This window comes from Megascapheus bottae, chromosome 25 (assembly GCF_031878675.1).
Source record: "Megascapheus bottae isolate mThoBot1 chromosome 25, mThoBot2.hap1, whole genome shotgun sequence".
NCBI lineage: Eukaryota > Metazoa > Chordata > Mammalia > Rodentia > Geomyidae > Megascapheus > Megascapheus bottae.
In genome coordinates, this window is record NC_143533.1 from 23,196,828 (window position 1) to 23,221,703 (window position 24,876).

Sequence of the window (24,876 nt, forward strand, 5' to 3'; positions counted from 1 at the left end):
GCTGCGTCCGCTCACTCACTGGGAAATGTGATTTCCCTAGCTCGCTGCACCCTCATTCTGCTATCATCTGAATAATCGTTTTCTTTGTCAACTCACATTTAAACGTTGTAAAGGATTTTGTTGTCGTTGTTGAGGCCCAATCCTGCCTCCATAAGGACAACAAGGGGGCATCACCATGCCAAGCAACCTAAGTAATACCTTGAATTAAAACACAAAAACAAGCTCTGACTGGCTGGCTGTCCTTGCTGTCTGGATTCGAGGTGAGGTCTGGGAAATGGTCCTGGTGGTTCCACTAGTGAGTAAGTCTTCATTCTGTGGTGTCAGAGTCCAGGAGGAAAGGATCTGAGTGAGGAGTCCAGAAAGCCTCGAAATGACTCTGCTTCTTCCCTAGGAAGAGGGAGAAAAAGGGAGTTGTCTTAGGAGGCCCAAAGAGAAGAGGAACGGGTGGCTGCAGGGAAGGCAGGAAGGAGGGACTCGGGTTTACTGCAGGAGGAGGCCCGGGTTTACTGCAGGAGACAGGTGCAGGGACTTTGGGAACGGAGAGGGATTTCCCTTGCAAAATCCATTCAAACAGAGGGGAATCTGAGCATGGGGAGACAGCCAGAACAGCAGGGGTTTGGCAGAGGGGCCCCCAGTAGCACCTGCAGCTGGAGGAGGCAGAGAGGAAGCTTGGAAGGACAGGTTAGAGATCTGTCACCTGCAGCAGCGTCTGTGTCTAGGAGGCCAGCTGGACTTTGCCTCAGTCTCCATCACTCTGGTTTTAGAATTTGCTTTTTTTTCCCCCCTTGTCCGGGGGCGAGGGGAGGGAAGGGGTAATATGGATGTATCATGCCTGTAATCCTAGCTACTCAGGAAGTTGAGCTCTGAAGATCAAGGTTCAAAGCCAGCCTAAGCAGCAAAATCCATGAGATTCTTATCTCCAAATAACCACTGGAAAAGCAGGAATGGAACGGTGGTTCAAGTGGTAATGCATTACAGTGCGGAAAAAACAGGAGAGGCCCTGAGTTCAAGTCTCAGTACTGGAGGGCCTGTCCTCGAGCACGTGTGTGTGCGTACACACACACACACACACACACACACACACACACATTTTTTGGGGGGAATCGTGTCTATGCTAGGACCACCCCCACCCCAGCCTTAGCTTCCACCACGCCATTTGCTAATTAATTCTCCTTGTACCTGCCCCCCTGCACTGCGCCAGCCTGTGAAGCGGTTCTAGAAGGCTAATGGACTTATAGAGCCTCTGTTGGGATCCGAGGGTTGTCTACCCAGACCTGAGAGGGGAAGGAAATCCTGGGGAGAACCCCCTGCCTCCCTGGCTGGCTGGCAAGTGTGATAAGAGGAGCGGGTTAAGCAAGAGGAAGTTGGGTTGGACTCCTGAAACGGGGTGTGGTGGTGGTCACATACCCACAGCGGGTCCAGAGCCAGGGTCCCCGCCATGGTATCTGGAGGCCCCTGTGCCTGGGCAGGGCTGGTCAGCAAAGGTTCCAGGCCAGGCCCGGGAGAGGTTTGTCGGCTGTGAGTGAAGACCACAGTGCCCCATTGGCCCTCATTTTCATGGGGAAGAAGCACTGAGAAAGATGAGCAGCTCACTTTGCTTATTCAAAGCACTCTCCCAGCCGCCTCTAATCCTCATTCCCAACTCCCTTACTCCTTTCTGGGGGAGCCCCACCTTGTGGGGGAACAGAACCCCTGCTTCGGACCTCACTCCTGGGGAAGTGCTTCCCCTAAGAGTTCTTTGGATCCTTTGTCCATCCAATGGTATCCCCGGCCGGCCTCCAGAGCTTGGGCCACGTCCGGCCAGCCAGAGCCCCTAGCCGGACGCCCCGGCTCCCAGGCCCCCAGACCTCTGGGGCAGAGCGGCTGGGGAAGGAAGCCCCAGCAGGAAGTAGAGAGGCATAGGGGGGGGGCGGGGACTCCCACCAGCCCAGCCCTCCCTCCTGAGGCGGGGGCAGTGACCACAGCGCCCCCCCCCCCATTCCAGGTAGATCAGAGAGGCTGATTTACAAGGCAGATAGACAGGCCCCTTCCCAGAGGGGGCGGGAGCTGTGACCCCTGCCCACAGCCACTGTCACCCTGGAAGCTATAAGAGCACCCAGACTTCCGGACCCACTCTGGGCGGGTGCCACGTGAAGCCCGGCCTCGCTCCCCGCTCCTGTTGGCCCTCCTTCTTCCCTCCTCCTGCCTGCTGGTATCTGGCAGAGGGACACCTGGCACCATGTCTCTGCTCAACTCTGTCCTGCAGCCCCCGCAGGTGAAGACCTATCTGAGCCAAGGGGAGCGCTTCATCAAGTGGGACGACGTGAGTCCTCCCGGCCTGGGCGACGACAGGGAGGGTGAGGGGTGCTGGTGGAGAGGGCTGGTTTATGTCTCTCAGAAGCCAGGCGCCTGTGTGGCACCATCGCTTGGATAAACAAGGCTGGGCGGGGTGCTGTCCTCTGAGTCCGACTATGCGAAGAGGGGTTCATGGGGCGGAATTTCCTTGGGTCTGGATTTGTTCCCCCCACCCCACCCCAACTCCTGCACACAGGGAGTGCTGTTCCTGGCTTCCACACTGCTGGGAGGAGAGTGCACCCCAGAGCTGAGAAGGGCCCAGAAGGCGGGGATCCAGACCCCTGGCCTGACGACCCCTCCCCAGGAGGCGCCTGGGGCCTGGCCCACACCCCTGCCCCCAGCCCAAGTGAAAACCCCAGTTGATTTCTGCTTCCTCTTCCTGGCCTCCGCTTCCCCGCCCCCTGCTCCCCCACCACAGGAAGGGAAGAGAGGTGTTTTTCTGTTCCCCCATCTTCTCCCTCGTAAACTGGGCCCTGCTTCCCAGCCGCTGGTCCCCGTGGATCCTGAACACGCTGCCACGAGAGGCCATGGGGCTGCTCCAGAGGGAGCGGGAGCTGGGCTCACCCCGGGAAGAGCAAGGGAAGTTGGGGGGGTGCGGTGGGGCCTGACCGGTTACAAGCAGGACGGGGTTTGAGGGTCTGGCTGAATGGAGGAGGTCCTGTGTCCAGATGCTTAGTTCCCTAGCAGTGAGATGGTTGGCGTGGCACTGAGGTGGCATGTCCCAGAACCCCGGGGGATGAGGGAAGTGACCCGGAGAGAAGAGTGAAGTGCTCCCTCTCGGCTCCTGTGGGGCTCTGTAATGGAGTGGACATTGGCTCGGTGGCTTTCTCCCTGACCTGGTTCCCTATGTGGTCCCTTTTGTCCCCCTGTGCTGGGACCCTGTTCTGTCCCTAATGGGCAGTTTTTAAATGGATTTTATGGTTCTTGGGAGATTTTTCTGGGGAGCTGGGGCTCTTTTGCTTAAGGACCTGACATTTCTATTTCGGACCACCTTTGTCTTCCTGTGACCCACAGTACACGGTCCCTTATGAGTCCACTCTGGACCCCGGGGAATACGCAGACAGTAGCTGACCCATGCTCTGGAGTATAGATTTCCCGGCCTCACGCCAACATCTGTGAGCTCTGCCTCCCAGGATCAGAACATCTGTCCCCTGTTGGGCTACCAGACAGGGCCAGCCACCCTCCATGCCTGGCCTGCTGGGGTCATGAGAGCTATCCAGATAGGATCCTCATTGGGCACCCCAACTCTCCTTTGGGGATGTGTAGCTAAATACACAGTTCTTCTAAATTGACTTCTTTGTGAAAACCTTCTATCTCTCAGCTAACTCCCTCAGATCCGGGAATGTTTCTGTGATGGCTGCCTTGCTAGATTCTATGCTGGGTCTGGTTTGGCCTGCGGCAACTATCCTGCCTGGCTGGAAAGTCCAACTGTAATGCCTTGTTTTACATATGTGTATATACCCATGCAAAGATTATTAAAACAATAGGCTACATGTCTTGTGCGCGAAACAGGCATTTAGAAAGAAGGAGTGTCCTCATTCATTCCATCAGCCACTTATTCGGCAAGTGCCAAGATCAAGCACTGTTTATGGTCTAGTTTAAGCTCAGGTTTTAGTCCTGGAGTCCACGAACTCCCAGAGATTTTTCTGAAGTGCTCAACCAGCTCCTCACCACGCACCCCAAATGTCACAGCATGTGACGTGGTGACGGGAATGCTTTTGCAGGGGTGAGGCAAGGAGGGTCCTTGAAGGTATTTGGGGCCAAGGGGTGAGCAGGGGCTTGGTGTCTGCGAGGAACCGTGGGATGAAAGGTCATTCACGGGGGAGGACAGGGCACATGTCAGTCACCTTGCAGGTGGGTTGTGCAGGGCCTTGGCTATGGGTACCACAGTCTGGACTCTGAGCTGTCAACTGTTTCACGCTCCTGGGTGGTAGCAAGAGTTCAAGACCTTTTTTGGGGGGCTACCTTGGGGCTTCAGGTGAAATTCAGTCCCTCCCCACTATTAGAACAAAAGGAAATGCTTTCAGGTCCCTAGGAAAATGGACCTCCGAAACACCCTGCCGCGGCCCAGGGAAGCTTGTCTCAAAGGCCAACAGCAGGGAGCTGACCCCTTCTCTCTGCAGGACACTGCGCTGGCATCTCCAGTTATCCTTCGTGTGGACCCCAAGGGCTATTACTTGTATTGGACGCATCAGAGCAAGGTAAGGTGGCCGCTATGGCTGTGGTCCTGCCCGACGAGCCCCACCTGGCTTCCGACATGTGTGGGGCGAGGCCCAGACCCCCAGGAATAGAGAAAGAAGGGAAGGGTGGCTCCCGGGCTTTTGAAGACACATGAAGGGCCCAGATGCTCCAACCCTAGAGTTCTCTGGAGAGGGAAGGGAAGGACAAAGAACTCAGTGTTGGAGAATGGTGCTCTGCCAGTGCTCTGGGTCACTTGAAGGCTCCGAGACCAGAGGAAGGGCTTGGCAGCGAGACAATAGGGAGCCAGAGAGGCTGGGAGACTCGGTGGTGATAAGTCCACAGCGCCTGTACCAGGGAAGGGACAGGGCAGGCAGGGCAGCTTCCCCATGGAGAGGAGGAGCTGCCACATGGGAAGTTTGGGCCCCGAGGGCCCCAGTAAGCCTTCGTCCTCTTGGATGGGCTGTGGGCTGAGATTTGGAGGGGGTACAAGCTCCCTACTCCCTGTTCTGCATTATTGCCTTGATTCTCCCGACCCCGCTTTGGTCCCGCTTGGCCTGTTCAATCCACTGGGCTCCTGCCTTTTCCCAGGAGATGGAGTTTCTAGATATCAGTAGCATTCGAGACACCCGCTTTGGAAAGTTTGCCAAGATGCCCAAGGTGAGCAGGCCTAGGCCAAGCTGCTGCCAGGCCCATGGGGTGAGGGAAGAAGTTTATGGGGGGGGGAGAAGCCTGGTGCCTGGGCTGGCAGCCCAGACCGCAGCCTGAACCAAAGACAGTGCATGTCTGCTTCTAGACCTGCCCGGGCTCTGGTTTGGGCAGGCACAGGGCCAGCTGAGATAGGGAGGAGATGGGGGGTGGGGGTGGAGGGCAGTTCCTGTCCTCAGATCACCCCAGACTCCCAGACTGGCTGTTGAGGATGTTTTTGCATCCATCTCTCCCTCCTGTCTGATTGATTTGCCTCTATTTGCCTAATGTTGGTAAGAGAATTGGAGGAAGGGATTGGCGGGGAAGCAGGATTTCTGGACTGTGGAAGCAAAGAAAGAGCGCCCCCCAGCCTCCCACTGGGCCCCAGCACCTTAGCTCCTCTCTTTCCTACTCCATGGCCGGAGCCAGGGATGAGGAGATGAGCGTGGCCTGTGGTTTGTGGCACGGGGGACAGGATTGTCCCCCCCCACCGTGACCTGCAGCTGAAGTGGCTGGGGGGGTGACAGGTGAACCTGGCCTCCCTGAGAGCCCTGCACCCCCCTCCCCTCCCCACTGTCTGCAGAGCCAGAAGCTCCGGGACGTGTTCAACATGGACTTTCCCGACAACCACTTCCTGCTGAAAGCGCTCACCGTGGTTTCGGGGCCCGACATGGTGGACCTCACCTTCCACAATTTCGTGTCTTACAAGGAGAACGTGGGCAAGGTGAGTGGAGCCTGGACTCGGGCAGCGGCCTGAGAGACACAGGCTCGGGCTGCCCGTGCCCTGACTGACCCCTGGGCTCTGGGCTCCTGCAGGACTGGGCTGAAAATCTGCTGGCCCTGGCTAAGCACCCGCTGACCTCCAACGCACCCCGCAGCACCTTCCTGGATAAGATGTGAGTGCCGCCCCCCCCAGAGCTGGGCATGCCCCCCCCGCCCCGTGACCTGGCCGTCTACTTTCTGACTCCCCACCCCACCCCAGCCTGGTGAAGCTGAAGATGCAGGTGAACCCGGAGGGGAAGATTCCTGTGAAGAAGTGAGTCTCTCCACCTCCCTCCCCTGCTTCCACCAGGCGTGCCTCTCCTCTGCCTGCTGCCCTTCTCTGCTCCTTCAGTTTCTTCCAGATGTTTCCCGCCGACCGCAAGCGAGTAGAAGCTGCCCTCAGTGCCTGCCACCTGGCAAAGGGCAAGGTGAGGGTCCCCTGCCCGGCTCTTCCCACCCCTGGGACAGGGACTTGGTGGGCTTGGTGCACGGGGAGGGCAAAAATACCGGATATCATCATCCCATGGGTAGCTTGGAAAGCCAATCAACCCTGGAACCCAGATGCTGACTCTGGGGCAGGGGCGGGACTGCATTCCGAGCCTGTCCCCCGGTGGGCTGGCCTGGTTGGTGGACAGTGCTCAGGGCCACAGCCGACTTGGCACGTGCTCCCATTGCAGCCTTGGGAGTGAATTGTTCAGCCTGGAAGAGCAAGAGAAGGTCAGCAGGGACAGGCAGGGGACTGGAGGTGTCCTGCCGAGATTTGACAGGGACAGTTCCCGCGGGGTGTCGGGGACAGGCAGAGAGACGCGAGGGGTGGAAGCTGCCAGGACACAGACTTCAGCCAATGCAGAAACACCTTTCCAACTTCCTTCTTAATTGAGCATTCATTTTTAATTACAAGTTGTGAGCTGGATCACTTTATGAGGTGCCTTATGTGAATTCCCCAAAAAAAGAAGAAAAAGAAGAATGCCTCTGGGTAGATAGGGCTTGAAGCCAAACCTGGCTCAGGGGAGCCGATCTCGGGACCCCCTCCCGTCCACCTAGGTGTGGGTCCAAGCTGCACCCCACTAAGTAGTCTCTTCTGGAAGAACTAAGCACACTATAAATAACAGCAGCACGCGTCCCCGCTGCTTACCTGTCCTTATACATTCCAGCGGGCACTTCCTCCCCCAACCCTCGCCTGACAGATGGTCTGTGCCCCCACCCCAACCCCCAGGATGGCATGGGGTGGGGAGGGCGGCTTTCCTTGCCCCCACATGCTGCATTACACCCTTCTCTTCTCTCTTGCTTCTTGCGCTCCCACCTAGCGTCGACCTCCCAGTTCCCCTGCTCTCCTTGCGTCTCACTAGAGGCCCCCCTTTTTATTTGCTGCAAGCCACAGCTGTAGGGGCTGAGGTGGGCTGGGGGTAGGGGGGCAGATGCCCCCCTCACTCTGCCATCCACAGAGACATTTCTTTTTTTCATGTATTTTTTTAGTTGTAATTAATAGGAGGGTTCCATGGTATTCACCAGATCGAGAGAGGCATTTCTTTCGTGGTTTGGGAGGAGGCTCAGACACCCTGGACACCAGTCATCTACTTCCTGCGTCTATTTCTGTAGATTTTTTTTTCCTACTCTAGACCTGGCTGGTGTGAACGGAATGGAGATGACGTGTGTGTCTGCTGTGGGGATTCGTTCACACACACCACACTGGGTCTCTCCATCTACCAGTTGGCGGACGCTGGGTTCCGTCCATTTTCTTTTTTGCCAGTCCTGGGTTTGAACTCAGGGCCTGAGCACTGTCCTTGGACTTTCTCAAGGCTAGAGCTCTACCACTTGAGCCACAAACACCACTTCTGGCTTTTTCCTATGTATATGGTATTGAATTGAACCTGGGTCTTTGTGCATGCTAGGCAAGCACTCTACCATTAGGCCAAACCCCCGGCCCCCATCCATTTTCTTTTAACCTACCAAGAACAATGTTTCTGTTGAATACAGGAGCACCCGAGTTTGTGTTTTCAGTGCTCTTGGCTACAGACTCCCAGAGCTGAAATCGTGGGGTTCTAGGGCGCCTCCGTATTGAATCATCTAAGGGACTGCCACATCGTCTAGAGTGGCCGCCACGTGGAACAATCCCAGCTGCACTGCTCCACTGGGATCCCACATCCCACCGACACTGTCGCTCTGACTGAGGTCACTCCATTCAGTGGGAGTGAAGTGGCTTCTCATTGTGGCTCTCATTTGCATTTCCCGGGTGACTAACTGGGCTGAGTATCTCCCATGTGTTTATTGGTCACCCACCGTCCTTCTTCTAACTGGGTTGTCTTTAAAATTTTGTTTAAATGATTCTTCATTGCACAAAGCAATTTATGAATAAGGTAGGTTGCCATTGTGTGGTGGAGGTATCCCTTAACAGATCCTCATTTGTGACTATTTCATTCTACTCTGTGTTGTCTTCCTTCCCTCCTCCCTCCCTCCATTTCTTCCCCCCTTCCTTCCTTCCTTTCTTTCTTTCCTTCGTATTTTCTTTCTGTGCTGGTTCTACCACTTGAACTCAGGGCCTGGAGCTGCCCCTGAGTTTTCTGCTCCAGGCTAGCACTCTACTACCGTGAGCGACAGATCAACCACAGTGGTGGTGAATTGGAAATAAGTATCTCATGGTCTGTCGGGCCTGGGCTAAGGGTGAGCCACTGGCACCAGCTTGATGGTGTCTTTAGGAGCACCAGTTATCAATTCTGAGGGGCTGAGAACGTGGCATAGTGGTAGAGTGCTCGCCTGGAGTGCAGGAAGCCCTGGGTTCCATTCCTCGGTACCACATACACAGAAAGAGCCAGAAGTGGCGCTGTGGCTCAGGTGGCAGAGCACTAGTCTTGAGCAAAAAAGTCCAAGGACAGTGCCCAGGCCCTGAGTTCAAGCCCAAGGGCTGGCAAAAAAACCCCCAAAACCCCAAAATTATCAATTCTGTTGAAGTCCAATTTGTCTTTTTCTTTTGGAGGAATCTTGTATATTTCTGGTGTTTCTAATGGTGTGTGTGTGTGTGTGTGTGTGTTGTGTGGTAGTGATGCGCATTGAACCCAAGCCTTGCACACTCAGCAAACATTCTCCCCAGACCCTAAATACTGTTGCTGAGATTTCTATTTCTCCCTCCTATTCTGTGTTTGTTTCCTGCGTATTAAAGCTCTGCTACTAAGTGCATGTTTGCTTGTATTATATTATATTACAACTTTGTCCTGCACTGTCCCAAACCAGGATTCGAACTAGCTGCCTGGGCAGGCTCTCCGGCCAGCCCTCAGAGCAAGGGGGTGGGAGAGTGCATGGCAGCTGGGGTCCTGGGCTTCCGTGCAGTCCCAGAGCTGAGCCCCGGTTGTGGTCTCAGCCATGCGCAGGCGAGGTTGGGATAACGAGGTGGCTGTCCCCCAGAACGATGCCATCAACCCCGAGGACTTCCCGGAATCCGTGTACAAGAGCTTCCTCATGAGCCTGTGTCCACGGCCAGAGATCGACGAGATCTTCACCTCTCAGTGAGCCTGGGGGGCTGGGCTGGACGCGTGGGAGAAGGGGCCGCCTCAGCCCCAGGCCCTGCCCCACGAGGCCGGTCTCCTCTGTGTGGCCCACAGCCACGCCAAGGCCAAGCCCTACATGAACAAGGAGCACCTGACCAAATTCATCAACCAGAAGCAGCGGGACTCCCGGCTCAACTCCCTGCTCTTTCCGCCGGTGCGGCCCGAGCAGGCACAGAGTCTGATCGACAAGTACGAGCCCAGTGGCATCAACGTGCAGAGGGGTGAGGCCGTGGGCGCCCCGCCCCCCCCGCCCCGGGCCAGCCCTGCCCTGGCACCGGGCGTGGTTCTGATGCCCCCTCCCGCTGCCCCTTGCGCAGGCCAGCTGTCCCCCGAAGGCATGGTGTGGTTCCTTTGCGGGCCGGAGAACAGCGTGCTGGCCCAGGACAAGCTCCTGCTCCACCAGGACATGTCACAGCCTCTCAGTCATTACCTCATCAACTCCTCCCACAACACCTACCTCACAGGTGAGCGCCTCCCGGCCACCGCTGGGTCCTCTGGGGGCACTGGCCACGAGACACAGCATGAGGGGAGGGACAGCCGATCTGCCCTCCAGTGCGGTCCCCCCACTGCCCTTGCCCGCAGCCGGCCAGTTCTCAGGCCTTTCCTCGGCCGAGATGTACCGCCAGGTCCTGCTGTGTGGCTGCCGCTGCGTGGAGCTGGACTGCTGGAAGGGGAAGCCGCCCGACGAAGAGCCCATCATCACCCACGGCTTCACCATGACCACGGATATCCTGTTCAAGGTGGGCCAGGCCTGGGCCGTGTCGAGGAAGGGGAGGAGGAGCCAGAGGGTCTCAGGCTAGGGTGAGCACTAGAGGGGACAGAAGAGACGGGGGGTACCACAGTGGCCACTGTACTGAATCTGGGGTGCCAGGGCGTGGGGAGAAGAGGACGACGGCCCACACTCCCCGTGCACTCAGTCCCCTTCTCCCCCAGGAAGCAATAGAAGCCATTGCGGAAAGCGCCTTTAAGACCTCCCCCTACCCCGTCATCCTGTCCTTTGAGAACCACGTGGACTCGTGCGTATTCAGGCCTCTGCCTCACCTCCACCTGACTTCCAGTTTGTAGCTGCCTCCTCCCCCCGGCCGTCCCCCGTCTCCATCCACCCACTTCTCTGCCAAGTCTCAGCACAGCCGTCTTGGGCCTGGGGTTCAACTGTCTGTGCCCCCACCTCCCACCCCACCCCCTGCCCCCATCAGGGTCATCCCAGATGCAAGAGGATGGACAGGAGAATTGGGACTGTGCCGCCAAGGTCAGCACCCCCCCCTCTGGTTCTCCGCAGACCCCGCCAACAGGCTAAGATGGCTGAGTACTGCCGGACCCTGTTTGGGGATACTCTGCTCACAGAACCCCTAGAAAAGTTCCCAGTGAGTGGACTTTGCTGGGGACCTCTAGACCTGGGCGTGGAGTGGGGGTGGGAGGTGGGCAGACACACTGGGGTTTACGTGGCTGGATTGTGGGCTAAAATATTGTTACCAACCTCCATCATGCTGGACTTTAGTGACAGACATGGCTGACCCCAAGGTAGGGGCCCATTCCTGTACTTGAAAGTTCAAGGCCAGCCTCAGCTACCTTGTCTCCAACACAAAACACAGCAAGCAACCCCCGACCCGCCTCCCTCACAGCGCTGGTCCTCAGGGCTCTTACCCCTCCGCTGAGGAGATGGACAAATAATTGAGTTCTTATAACACGCAGTCCCTGCTCTGGGGCCGGAGGACCCGGGAGGGCTTCCTGGAGGAAGCAAGGGCAAAATGGAAACCTGAAGGCTATAATGGCCTCCTTTCAGAGAGTATGGGAATGGGCATTCTGGGACGATGGCCAGGTGGTGTCAGGTGAGAGAAGGGGAGGGCGTCGAGGGTCGAGGTGCACAGGGCTGCCGGGCAGGCAGGTCAGGGCCCCCCTCGCTCCCTCTCCACAGCTGAAGCCGGGAGTTCCTCTGCCCAGTCCCGAGGACCTCAAGGGCAAGATCCTCATCAAGAATAAGAAGAACCAGTTTTCTGGTCCCACAGCCCCGGGCCGGGAGCCCAGCGGGGAGGCAGAGGGAGGCTCTCCACTCAGTGCTCCCTCTGGGGAGGACACAGGCAAGATGGCGGGAGGTGTGGACTGCCAGTGGGGGCTGGCTGGCCCGGGAGTGGAACCCACGCTGACAAGAGCTGTGTGTGGCAGTGTGGGCTACTGAGGAGGAGGAGGAGGAGGAGGAGGAGGAGCAGGAGCAGGAGGAGGAGGAGGAAGAGGAGGAAGGAAGCCTGGATGAAGAAGAGATGAAGAAGATGCAGTCGGATGAGGTGTGAGGGCTGGGCCGGGCCCCCAGCCAGCCTTCCTCGAGGAACTGTCCCCATGGGCAGGGGACACAGCGTGGGCTCCGCCCTGTCTTCCTTCTCACGGCTTCCTCTGCTCCCCAGGGCACAGCAGGCCTGGAGGAAACGGCCTACGAGGAGCTGTCGAGCCTCGTCAACTACATCCAGCCCACGAAGTTCCAGTCCTTCGAGCTGTCTGCCCGTGCGTGAGCGGGGATGGCGGGAGGGCAGGCCAGGACGAGGCAGGGAAGATTGTCCTCACGCCATTACCCTTGGTCCCTCGACGGCCAGCCGAGCGGCGGAGAGCCTTACCCCGCCCTGGACTCGGGCTCTGTCTATAAATACCCTGCCCAGCAGTCAGGCAAGGGCCCCGCTCAAGTGGCCTGGCACTGCTCTGAGGCACTTGGCCACAGACACAGAGCTCTGCAGTGTGTCGGCGACAGGCTGGCGGCGTGACAAGCCACCACAGCCAGCCCTGCCTGCGGCTCCCGCTGTCTCTTCCAGGTTCCGTGGCTCCTGGGGCTGAAGTGTTTGCTTAAGGCTGGCCCAGGTCCAAAGGCCCAGAGGAAGAGGCTTCCCCAGGGGGTAGAAAGCAGGGAAAGCCACCGGTGCCCCCTGCCCCGACCTCTGACCCCACCCTAGCTTGCACCTCTGCCTCTGAGCGCTCGGCCACCTCTCATCCTCTCATCCCGCCTCACTCACATCACAGTAGGGGCGCACACGCTCACCACGCTTGGCACGGTTCCTGGCACTCCCTGTTACCCCATGGCCTCCAGGGGCGGGCCCCGAAATCCTCAAGCTTCCGTGGGAACACAGAGCTGCCCCAAGGGAGGGGACAGCGATGCCCACACCCCGACCCTTTCCCCCCTGCACAGAGAAGAACCGAAGCTTCATCATCTCCTCCTTCACGGAGCTCAAGGCGTATGAGCTGCTGTCCAAGGCCTCCATGCAGTTTGTAGAGTATCCTTGATGCTTCACGAGCCAGGGCCTGGGCTGGGAGCGCCGGGGGGGGGGGGGGGGCAGTGCTCTCAGGACAGTGCTCCGGGGTCTCCTATACGCTCGTCAGCTACAACAAGCGGCAGCTGAGCCGCATCTACCCCAAGGGCACCCGCATGGACTCGTCCAACTACTTGCCCCAGATGTTCTGGAACGCGGGGTGCCAGATGGCGGCTCTCAACTTCCAGACCATGGGTGAGGCCCCCGCCCTGCCATCCCGCTCCTCACCAGCTCAGATGGGGTCAGGACGTGTGGGCACTGCGAGTGTGAATGCCCGTGCCGGGCGTGAGCACGTGGACGTGAGAGGCCCCGGGCCACCCTGGGTCCCTGGGGCTCCGGCCGGGGGCGGCTGCTGAGCTCTGGCCTGGCTGCGGCCTTGCTTCCTGCTGGGCCCCAGGTCACGGAGGGGTGACATGGGACCCCCTCTTCCCCTTGCCCCCCCTGCACCCCAGATCTGCCCATGCAGCAGAACATGGCGCTGTTTGAGTTCAACGGGCAGAGCGGCTACCTCCTCAAGCACGAGTTTATGCGCCGGCCCGACAAGCAGTTCAATCCCTTCTCCGTGGACCGCATCGACGTGGTCGTGGCTACTACCCTGTCCATTACGGCAAGGCCCAGCCCCCTCCCCTCCACCCCTTATCCCAGACTCCAGCCCCAGCCAGCTCCAGAAGTGGCGAGTTGCCTAGGAAACTGCCTCCCCCTCAGCACTCAGGCTGCTTCTTGGTCCCCATGGAAACCGAGGGGAAGAGCTGAGGCGGGGTGGGGGAGGGGTACAGGAGCCCAGCCTTCCCCCCACCCCCCATTCTCTCCCCCTAACCCCCCCACCCCCGGCCAGCCAGAGAGGGAGGTAGGGTAGCCGACCCCTACCCGATCCTCAGAGCTCAGCTGTGGTCCAATGTGTGTGGGGGGGGTCTTCTCAACTCCCAACGGTGGGTTCCTCAGCTCCACAGAGCCAGGGGCCCCGGTCGCGGGGCAGGGGTCTGACGTGGGTCCCGTCTGGGTCCCCACCCCAGGTGATCTCTGGGCAGTTCTTGTCAGAGCGCAGCGTGCGTACCTATGTGGAAGTGGAGCTGTTTGGCCTCCCAGGAGACCCCAAGAGGCGCTACCGCACCAAGCTGTCCCCGAGTGCCAATTCCATCAATCCCGTCTGGAAGGAAGAGCCCTTCATCTTTGAGAAGGTGGGGGCGGGGCAAAGCAAGGAGGGGCTGGGGCCTCTCCCTGGTCCTGACCTCTGCTTACAGGCAGGAGGGAAGAAATAAAGGGAGGGGTGTGTGTGTGTGTCAGGATTAGAGGTGGAAATGGGGGTCCCACCCCAGGACTCAGTGTCACACAGGAACCCCGGGGGCCATGGTTGTTTGTCCCCATTGATGGCTGGATGGTCCGGGCAGGGATTCCGTAGTGAGGCATGCCCTCGCATAAGCTGGGTGGGGGGTCCTGAGTCCTGGGGTGTGCCCTGCCTCTCCATACCAAATCGGGTACCACCTGCTGCAGTCTCGCCCTGATGGCTCAGACTTCTGGAGCCAGAGCTGGGCGGGGTCCCTCCAGCCCGTCCCGTTTCCAACTCCTCCCCAGATCCTGATGCCCGAGCTGGCCTCCCTCAGGGTAGCTGTGATGGACGAAAGCAACAGATTTCTCGGTCACCGCATCATCCCCATCAATGCCCTGAACTCTGGTATGCCTGGGGCGCCTGATTATAAAGTGGGGTGACTTCAGAGGATGCCCACCTCACGGGGCGTCCACGATTTTATGGCATCCCTGGTCTACTTTCCCGAGCAGCTGGCTTCTGCGGGCATACGCTAAGGGTTCTACTATGTTGGTGTCCTAACCCCATGAGGCAGACACCAGAACCCCCATTTTGGAGGCAAAGTCTCTGAGTTAAAGTAACATTGCCAGTTCGATGCAGCGCCAGCCGCAGACCCTGGCCTCAGAGCAGAGCCGGGAGTCTTGAGTGCCAGGCGAGGCTGGCCCGGCTCAACCCCCATCACCACCTGCAGGCTATCACCACCTGTGCCTGCACAGCGAGAGCAACATGCCCCTCACCATGCCCGCGCTCTTCATCTTCCTGGAGATGAAGGATTACGTCCCCGACACCTGGGCGGGTAAGAAGGAGGGCCAGGTGTAGTAGAACCCCCTTTCCCGGCACTGAGCTGGATTCCGGTGTGGACAGGATTCTGGGGACCCTCTGTATGTGGCTCCCCCCCCGCACCCTCCAGCGGGCTGGTAACACGCTGTGCCCGCAGATCTCACGGTGGCCCTCGCCAACCCCATCAAGTACTTCAGTGCCCACGACAAGAAGGTGGCGAAGCTCAAGGAGGTCCCGGGAAGTCTGTCTGAGGTCCGCGTGGCCGGGTGGGCGGAGCAGGGCTTGCCAATCCAGAGAGGCCTTTTCCAAGCATGCAAGACCCGGACTTGACAACTCCCAGACTTCCCTAGCATTCTGACTTTAGACTCCCCCTCCCCTCCGGCATTAATGTCTGGGGTGGGAGAGGAGCCTTCCAGGCCTATCTGTGAATAAACTACAGGAAGGCCGGGCTGCCAGAGCTCTGTCACCAGCCAGTGTTTGCCTCTACAGACGCCCTTCCCATCCAGAAGTCCAGGCGCCCGCCAGGTCAATGGGTCAGGCCTCGCGAGCAATGGGTCAGCAGGTGAGTACTTTGTGTCTCCCAGCTGGCAGAGGGGCCTCCACCTCTCCTCCCATGCTCCTGGGCTAAGACCCTGCCCGGGCGCCCACAGAACTCCCCTCAAGAGCTAAGCAGTGCCCAGGGGCCCCTAGGGCCTCAGCCCATCCTGGGCTCTTGGAGCGTCAGGGTCCAGGGAGGAGGCCGTGAGTTGCAGGTGCAGCCTGTTGGGCCTCCTGATCTGGGGGGAGGCTGGGTCACGTGGGGTCTCTCCAGAGCCGCAGACGGCCAGCCTGGAGGAGCTGTGCGAGCTGAAGAGCATGGTGAAGCTGCAGCGCAGGCAGGAGAAGGAGCTGCAGGAGCTGGAGCGGCGGGGAGCGCGCCGGCGGGAGGAGCTGCTCCAGCGCGGGGCGGCCCAGCTGGCAGAGCTGGGGCTTCGGGGCGCCAGCTGCCGGCTGAGGCCTGGCAAGGGCTCCCGCAAGAAGAGGTAAGGGTGGCGGCGCTCCGGCCCCCACAACCCCCTCCCCATGGTAGCCACAAGCTCTGGGCCTGTCCCCGTGTGTCCCCAGCAGGATCCTGCCCAGTGAGGAGGCTGCAAGGGTGGCCCCAGCGGAGGGCCTGGAGGGTGTGGACCCCCAAGTGCAGGAGCTGCAGGCCAGGCTGGAGCAGGAGCTGCAGCTGCAGGGCCGGGAGCAGCATCAAGGCATCCTGAAGCGCAAGGAACAGCATGCAGTGGAGGTGCCCGACTGGGGGACAGGACACCCCCGCCCCAAGCCCTGGGCACCCCGGGCTTTCACCGAGCCCAATCCTGTCCTTTCCCACAGCGAATCACCAAGATGATAGAGCTGGCCAAAGAGAGGCAGGCTGCTGAGCTGAAGGCCTTCAAGGAGACCTCAGAGAAGTACGGCAAGCTGCCTGGCTGGCTACACCCCTCCCCTCCCCATCAGCTGGCAAATCCCCCCCCCCCCCCCCCGCCCCGGCCAGGCACAGCCCTCCATGCCTGTGTCTCCCTGCAGTGACACCAAAGAGATGAAGAAAAAGCTGGAAGCCAAGAGGCTGGAACGGATCCAAGCTATGATGAAAATCACCACCGATAAGACGGCCCAGGAGAGGTGAGCCAGGGCCCACCGAGGTCAGGAGGGGCTCAGGCGCCATGTTGGTCGCTCTGCTCCTTCCCACGTGGGTGAGGAGAGTACCCCTGCCCCAAGGCCCTTCCTAAAACCATCTCACCAACAGGCTGAAGAGAGAGATCAACAACTCCCACATCCAGGAGGTGGTGCAGGCTGTCAGGCAGGTACACAAGGGTGGCCGGTGTCCCTCCCTCCCTCTGTAGATGGGAAGAGGTGGCTCTAGTTGGAGAGTGAGTTAGTTGAGATGAGAGCTGGATTCCAAGGCAGCTCACCCGCCTGTGCAGCCGGCTTCCCTGCCTCTCACTTCCATCCAGATGACAGAGACCCTGGAGCAGAACCAGGAGAAGCTGGAGGAGAAGCAGGCAGCTTGCCTGGACCAAATCCGGGAGATGGAAAAGCAGGTGACAGGACACTGTCCTGGCCCCAGAGGAGGTGGCTACGCTGGGGGGGGGGGAGCAGACCTGGCTCCAGGGCCTGTCAGGGGTCAGGGAAAGGAGCCATGCCCCTCTGTGCTTGGTCTCTCTTTTGAGAGACTCCCCCCTGGGGCCAGTGACGCTTACCTCCCACTGTCCCTTGGGAGGGGGCGTCCCCGGGCCTTCCTCAACCAGGTGGTCCTACAGTTCCAGCTGGAAGCTCTGGCACAGTACGAAGCCAGAATGAAGGGCCTGGAGGTGGAAGCGAAGGAGTCAGTGAGGGCCTGCCTCAAAGTTAGCTTCCCCTGGGCCGCCGCCGCTGCCGCCGCCACCGACAAGCCTGAGGCCTCCATGGAGCGGGGCCTGCAGGACACACCTACAGACAAGGCAGACACACAGGAGAGCCGGCTCTGATCCTCGAGGATCAGCTCCCAGGATCTGGGCTGGGCTCCCTGCCCTGCGCTCCTGCCTGTGGGAGACGGGAGCATCTCAGCTCGCTCATGAACCCCTGGGCCTCTGGATGCCGTGATTTGTTGGTGAAGGGGACCCAGTGGCCTCTGGGGTACTCATCCACCTGACTCAGCCCTGTCTCCAGGCCTGGGGTGCCAACACCTTTTGTTCTGCATGTATGAGGCTTATTTATTTTTTCTCCTCCCTATTTCTACTAAAGAATCTTGATCCTGTGATTCCTGCTGGAAGCTACCGTCTATTCTAGGGTTAGGAAATGGGGTCTGGGGACAGTAGAAAAAAAATCACTTGGGATCTGAACCCAGAGTAATGTCTCTTCCCGGATCCCGAAATGGCCAGGCTCAGACCTTGAGCAAGAGCTGCTGGAAAGTGACGTCACTCCTCCCCCCACCGCAAAGGGGCCCCCACCCCCTTGGGAGGCCCCAAACCTTCAAGTTACCTGGGCCAACAAAGAGAGACCCCAAAGGAGCCGGACACAAAGGCCCCTGAGAAGTTGTGGTTCACCCCAAATGTGCTAAACGGGAGGCCTATAAGCAGCTAGCAATTCACTGCTTCTGCAGTGCCACCCCAAGTCCCAGTGAGGCTGGCACTGACGGAGAGGGGTGTGTGCGTGCTGGGAAGAGGTTGTTTTTGTTTTCTTAGACACAGCAGATGCCTTTCCCTTAGAACACCTGGGCCTTTGGAAAACCAACAGGGACGCCCTCCCCCAGGCCTGAGCCGGGCTGCTCATTCTCAGGACTCCAGCCTGGCTCCCACCTCCAGCCCCATCCCAGCACCCTGACTTCAACTCTCCAGCTGCTCAGTCTGCAGCCCCCCAGTCTCCTCTCCCAAGCACAAGGAGGATCCCGGCCAAGGAGAGGGGGTGGGGGAGCCAGAGCTGGGGCCAGGGCAGCCCAGCTGTTGTGGGCAAACACTCAGAGCACAGAGAAAGTGCCTTCGGCCTGCTTCCTGCCAGACTGGGCAGAGTCTGGGCCTGAGGCTGGTGCTGGGAGGCCGGGAACAGGTCAGGGGACATGCTGCAGCTCCTCGGGCCTTGACGCCACTTCCCACGGGGCGCACACCTAGATACCTGTGTCCCGGCACACTGCCCCCTGGGCAAATGCCATCTCTGAGCTCCGGGCCACAGGGGACATGCAGAGGAAGGGTTGATGTCCTCCTGTGGGACAGGGACAGGTGAGGGGCCCCTGGGCGCTGGCTCTGCTCCACACCTGTGGGGCTCTGGCTGGCTTCTCTTTCTATGCGCCATGCCTACTTTGTCATGCCTACCAGAAAAGGGTCTCTGCTCCTTTCCCAGGCCCCTTGCTGACTCACCCCACCCGGCCCTGCACCCCAGGCAGCTCTGGATCTCCCAGACACGTGCCATCATCAGGCCTAGCCCTGTAGAGCTGCTGCAACGTGACAGGGTGAGGGGGCTGGTGACACTTGGAGAGGAAAGAAGGGGGCTTGGGGGGGCATGCAGACAGAGTGTCAGACTCAGAGGCACGGGCGTCTGAGAGGAAGCCCTTTTGCCAGCCAGGGGCCTACAGGGGGAGAGACTGGGCAGGTGGGGGCGAGGAGTGTGGGGAGACTGCCTGCGCCCTGCCTGCCTCCTTCCTTCTCTTGTCAGCCTTCAGCTCCCTAAGCGACAGCTTCTAATTCCGGCTGTCGTGCCTCTGTGCTCCGCAGCAGCCTCAGCTTTCTTTCTTTCTTTCTTTCTTTCTTTTCTTTTCTTCCCCCCCCCCCCCAGCTTTGCTGTTTCTTTTCTGTTCAGAACACAGTGAGCCCAGGGAAGGCATCAGAGCAGAGACTGTGGGGCCTGGGACCTGGCCCTGTCACTCAGCCACCTGTGGGTCTCCCTGGGGTAGGCCAGCCTCGCTGCTGCACATGAAAGCTTCCAAAGGATCCCAACCCAGACCAAGAAGGGGGTGGGGGGCTCTGCTTCCCCAGTGCTTCCTCCAGGTCCCCTGGGGAGCAGGGTCTGCTGGAGCTGGGCTGGAGCCTCAGGAAAGGGGGACGTGGCAGAGTCTCCGGCCTGGGTTCCTGCTGCTTCTCTCCTCCTCCTGGAGATGAGAACGTGCGCCCTGCCAGGTCATTAACTGAGGTCAGCTGGCAGGCTCTTTGGGTGACACTGCCAAAGGAAATGGGCCGAGCCCTGGTCAAAAGCTTTAAAAAAAAAAATGTGAAAAGGCAGAGGGGGGCTTCTCAGCGCCTGCGGTGAGCTGCCCCGCCCGCCGGCACTCCTGCCTCGATTTCCCTCCCCTGCCACCCCCAGAGCCCCCAGAACCCCGTCTCCTAGCAGTCAGCTCTCCTTCCTCCTGGAAGCACAGACTCAGCTTCCTGTTTTCAGAAGACCCCAGAACCACCACCACCACCTCCTCCTCCCCCTCCCCCCCTCCTCCTTTTCCTCCCCTCTCCCCTCCTCCTCCTCCTCCGCTGAGCTGCTCAGACACAGCGCCTGGCCTGGCCGGGGCCGTCGGGGTGGCTGGGCTGCGCGCACACGGCCCCGCCTGCTCCGCGGGCGGCTCCCGGGCGGCCCCGCGGCCGTTCCTCGCCGCGGAGGGCGCGGGCGCGGGTGGAGGGGGCGGGCGCGCGGCGTGGGGTCGGCGGGTCCGGCGGGCGCCGCGCCCCCAGCCCCGCGGAGCGCGGAGGAGGAGCCGCTCCCGGCCGCGTGGCCCGCGAGGGCGGGCGGGGGAGGCGTCGGGGCGGCTGCCCGCCCCGGAGACGCCCCCGGGGGGCTGTAAAGCCGGGCGTCCCGCCGGCCGGGCGCAGCTCCCGCGCCGCCGAGCCCCCCGAGGAAGCGGCGGGCGCCCCGGCGCGGCCCGGCCCCCGCGAGGGGGCGGACTCGCGGCGCCGGCAGCCGCGGAGCGGCGCCCCGCCAGGGCTGCGGGCGGGCGCGCGCGGCGGGCGCCGCCGTCTCAGCGGGGAGCGGGGCGCGCAGAGCCGAGGGGCCCGAGCCGGGGCGCCCGTCGTCCGGAGGAGGCGGGCCGGGAGCGGCAGCCGGAGCGGCCCGGGGAGGACGCGAGACGCCGGGCGCGGGAGCCGGAGCGGCGCGGGAGCCGGAGCGGCGGCGGGGCGGCGGCCGGAGCCCCGCGGGCGCGCCCGGAGGCCGCGACATGCTCAAGCCCAAGGACCTGTGTCCCCGCGCGGGCACGCGCACCTTCCTGGACGCCATGCAGGCCGGCAAGGTGCACCTGGCCCGCTTCGTGCTGGACGCGCTGGACCGCAGCATCATCGACTGCCGCGCGGAGCAGGGCCGCACGCCGCTCATGGTGGCCGTGGGGCTGCCGGACCCCGCGCTGCGCGCGCGCTTCGTGCGGCTGCTGCTGGAGCAGGGCGCGGCCGTGAACCTGCGCGACGAGCGCGGCCGCACGGCGCTCAGCCTGGCGTGCGAGCGCGGCCACCTGGACGCCGTGCAGCTGCTCGTGCAGTTCAGCGGCGACCCCGAGGCCGCCGACGCGGCGGGCAACAGCCCCGTGATGTGGGCGGCCGCCTGCGGCCACGGCGCGGTGCTCGAGTTCCTCGTGCGCTCCTTCCGCCGCCTCGGCCTGCGCCTGGACCGCACCAACCGCGCCGGCCTCACGGCGCTGCAGCTGGCCGCCTCCCGCGGCCACGGGACCTGCGTGCAGGCGCTCACCGGGCCGTGGGGCCGGGCGGCGGCGGCGGCCGCGGCCCGGGGCTCCAACTCCGACAGCCCCCCCGAGCGCCCGGCCGCGGCGCCCGCGCCCAGCCCGGAGCGCCGACGGCCCAGCCCCCGCCGCCTGCCGCGGCCGCTGCTGGCGCGCTTTGCGCGGGCGGCGGGCGGCCACGGCCACGGCCACGGCCACGGCCACGGCCACGGCGGCGAGGCGGGCGCGGCCGCCAAGGGCTCGGGCCGGCCGCGGGCCGCGGGCGGCGAACGGCCCGAGCTGGGCCGGAGCATGAGCCTGGCGCTCGGCGCCATGACGGAGGAGGAGACGGCGCGCCTCCGGGCCGGGGCTCTGCGGGCCGGGCCCCGGTCCCCGCCGTCCTCGGGGACGGGGCGGTGGCGCTCGCAGGAGGTGCTGGAGGGGGCGCCCCTCGCCCTGGCGCCGGCGCCCGTCGGCCTCAGCCCCCACCCCGAGGGCGCCCCGGGCTCCGGCCGCCTGGGGCTGCGCCGACGGTCCACGGCCCCCGACATCCCCAGCCTGGTGGGGGACGCGCCGGGGCCCGAGGCTGACCCGGAGCCCGACGCGGCGCCCCGGTCCGCGCCCGCGCCGCAGCCCTGGCCGGCGGGCGCCGAGGCGGTGGCGCTGCGGGCGCCGCGGTAAACGGCCCCGGGCGGCGGGGGCGCTCGGGCGGGCGGCCCGGGCCTGCGCGCCCGCCCCTCCTCCGTCCTCGCCCAGCGCTGGACCTCCACCCGCGGGCGCCCGCGGGGCGAGGCGGGGCGGGAGCCGGAGAGCCGCGCTCCCCGCGTCCACATCCAGATCCCCGCGCGCCCCGCAGCTCCCGCTTTGACCGGCCATGGAGGAGCCCGGCCTGGGACCCCACTTCCAGCCCCGGGGCTCGGCGGGCCCAGGATCCCGACCCAGCCCCCCCCTTTTGAAATGACCTCTCACCCTGGCCTGCCCGGCCCCGTCTTCCCGCCGAGGGGAGGAGCGGGGGCTCGGAGGCGGGGCCCCGGCTCTCTCGGGTGGGAACTTGCGGGCATGGACGTGTTTGTTTTGGGGGGTCACCGGTTGTTCCTAAGTCCAGCTTCTGGGGAGCGGGTGGGCCTGTTGCCTCTGCCCAGACGAAACCGGGCTTCGGCTCCGTGGCGGGGTCGGGGAGCCACGGCTCCGCCCGGGGGCGGACGGCGCGCCGGGACCCGGGAGGTGCTGGGGGGCCTCGGGGCGGCGGGGGGCGGCGGGGCTGCGGCGGGGCGGGGCGCCTGGCAGCGCCTCCGGGGAGAGCAGCTCGCGAGGGGGATAATTGACTGAGCGGGGCCCACGCGAACCGCGGGGGGAATCACAGCCCGCGCCGGAGACAGCGGGCGGGGGGCGGAGGCCAGGACCCCCGCGGCGGCCTCTCCGCCCGTGGGACGCGGGGCCGGCGCCGCTTCCAGCTTTTATTCCTGGGCCAGTTGTCGAGGCATCCGTGGAGAGGGAGGCGGAGGCCGGAGATGGAGGACGCCCCGGGGGGGAGGGCAGGAGGGGTCCGGCCGGTGTCCGCGCGCTGGAGGCCCGGGCCGGACCCCGGCCCTGGCCCCGATCCCCGGTCCCCGGGCCCGATCCCCGGCCCTGATCCCTGATCCCCGGGTCCGATCCCCGGCCCCGATCCCCGGCCCCGATCCCCGGTCCCCGGCCCCTGCCGCACCGCGCGCGCCACGCCGCGCTGGCTCCCCGGCGCCCCCCGGTGGCGGCGCTGCACCCAGGCCCGGAGCTCAGACTTGGGTTGGATTCGGTCCCGCGTGGACCCCTCCTCCTCCTCCTCCTCCCCCCCTCCTCCTCCCCCCCTCCTCCTCCCCCCTCCTGCTCCCCCCCCTCCTCCTCCCCCCTCTCCTCCTCCTCCTCCTCCTCTGTAAGCGCTCCCCCGTCCAGATGGTCCCCTCGCCCCCCTTCAGGTTGCCTCGCCCCGGCGCCTGCTCCTTCGGCGGGGTGGGGAGGAACGTGCGGCCCTCGCTCCCTCCCTCCGGGTTCTTGGCCAGCTGCTCCCATCCGTCCCTCTCCAGCGCCTGTCTGGGCGCCCGCGGGCTCGAGGGCCGTGCCACACCCGGAGTGAAGGCGGTTTTCTCTCAGATCCCTCGCTTGCTCGTGTGTCCCCTCTCCGTTTGGTTTCAGTGAAGCTTTGAGTGATGTCAGAACGCACGGATTCTGTCTTCAAAGGGACCTGGCGGGAGCAGACTCGTCCTCCCCCCAGGGCGGAGGGGATGACCAGAGGCTCTGCTGGGTCTGGAGCTGCCCGAAGGATGGTGCTTGACCATGGCAGGCGTCCCGGCTGTCTGCTGCCTCTGGCCCTGGACAGCAGCGGCATGGTTACCCGGCCCGGTGTGCGAGCTGGTGTGCTCTTCCCATTGTCGCCTGTGTCCTTGCGCCCGTTGGCGGGCGGCAGCGTGTGACACTGGAAGGATGTGTGCAAACTTTCCGACGGACAGTTGTGGAGGCCGCAGGACTAGCACAACTCCAAAGAGTAGCCAATAAACCCGGTATCGTTCCATGGCAAGACTGGGCCTCTCTTTGCCTTGCTTTCCACCTGCTCCTCCCTCTCGTCCATCCTCCCTTTGGTGCTTGGAACGCAAGGCCTCATTTGCTGCTCTTTGGGGCCCTTCCTCTCGCTGCCCAGTGTCTTGGGCTGTTCCTGAGGTGAGTTACAAGGGCTGCTTCTCTCTGAGCTGTGGGGCTGGGGCAGAGGACACGGGCTGCTGTAGGCTGTGAGGGTTGGGGGGTGAGGGTCTGCCCTGCGCCTTGCTTCTGGCCAGCAGGCCCGCAACCACTGTGCTGGGTGTCAGGAAGGGAGGCCTGGAATCGGTGCTGCAGCCAGAAGGTAGAGGGTAATTTTACCACCATTTCCACCCCCAGGATAACCTGGATCTTCTGCTTCCCACCGTTAATCAGCTTTCTTCTGTTGGGAGACGTGGGCAGGGACCCAGGAGGGCCAGAGAATAAGAAGCAGGGGACAGGAGGCTGGCACACAGTCTTCACAAGGCACCACGCCTTCCCTTAATATCTTGTCCCAATGAGAAACCCTGCGTCGGTTTCAAGGCTCCTCCCTTGTCTGCTGCATCGCAGGGGTGTGCGTGTGCGTGCACGGCCAGAGAGTCTGGCTACTGTGCAGGCTCCAGCCACCACTGCCGGTCAGCCCACCAGGTCCCCAGCGCGGGACGGCCTGGCTCCCATCCCACAGGCAGCACAGAACCCAGAGGTTTGAACATTCAGTTTAATTTAAAACAGGCACAAGTGCAAACAATTCACAAAAGTTTCTGGGGGAGGATGCTTTTGTTTGTTTCTTTTTAAACTCTGACCCTTAAAAAAAGGGGGGAAAAAAGTCCTTGCAAGTTCTTTGCCTTAAAGCAGGCCACTGGGGGAGCAGAGGAGTCAAAACATCTCATCAGGATGGGCCCAGACCCTGGAGGAGGACGCTTGGCAGGTGTCTGTGGAGAAGGTGGGGGCAGGCTCACACAGCCGGGGGACCCCAGGAGGTGGCTTGTCTCAGTAGAGGACAGGTGGGTCCCTGATGAGCTGACTACTAAGGTGACAGTGACACAACATTTGCTCCCTTTCTTATTGTCTCTGGCTCCACAGCATGGGAGAGACACTCAGAAACCAAGAGGGCCCCCATAGACAGACACCTTCACTGGGTAGGTGAAGACATGGACTTGAGAGGTGGTGAGCCAGGCCAAGGGAGCAGAGCAGGCCCCTTCCAACAGGGCCTGAGGAGAGGCAGGGGCAGCCATCCTGGGTCTGGATCTGGCTGTGGGTGACTGGAGGAACCCAGGCCCTTGGAGTGATGCCCACCATCTCTCATACACACACACACACATA

General features: G+C 62.1%; 2 protein-coding genes across 2 annotated transcripts; both read left to right on the forward strand.

Moving 5' to 3' along the window:
• The first annotated feature begins 2,024 nt into the window (after positions 1–2,024).
• Positions 2,025–17,368, forward strand: Plcb2 (phospholipase C beta 2). The gene is made up of 31 exons (XM_090357795.1): positions 2,025–2,302; positions 4,458–4,535; positions 5,104–5,172; positions 5,783–5,923; positions 6,016–6,095; positions 6,182–6,235; positions 6,314–6,389; positions 9,361–9,461; positions 9,558–9,724; positions 9,821–9,967; positions 10,086–10,243; positions 10,437–10,519; positions 10,783–10,867; positions 11,419–11,581; positions 11,667–11,785; positions 11,903–11,999; positions 12,673–12,757; positions 12,864–12,988; positions 13,246–13,400; positions 13,807–13,971; positions 14,366–14,465; positions 14,788–14,892; positions 15,034–15,128; positions 15,366–15,438; positions 15,688–15,898; positions 15,984–16,149; positions 16,236–16,312; positions 16,428–16,523; positions 16,648–16,705; positions 16,856–16,942; positions 17,162–17,368. The coding sequence occupies exons 1-31, from the start codon at positions 2,219–2,221 to the stop codon at positions 17,366–17,368; spliced, it is 3,507 nt and encodes a 1,168-aa protein (XP_090213921.1). The 5' UTR covers positions 2,025–2,218.
• Positions 17,369–20,385: 3,017 nt separating this feature from the next.
• Ankrd63 (ankyrin repeat domain 63) lies at positions 20,386–21,687 on the forward strand. The gene has a single exon (XM_090357776.1). It carries the CDS (start codon positions 20,515–20,517, stop codon positions 21,685–21,687), a length of 1,173 nt encoding a protein of 390 aa, XP_090213902.1. The 5' UTR covers positions 20,386–20,514.
• The last annotated feature ends 3,189 nt before the right edge of the window (positions 21,688–24,876 follow it).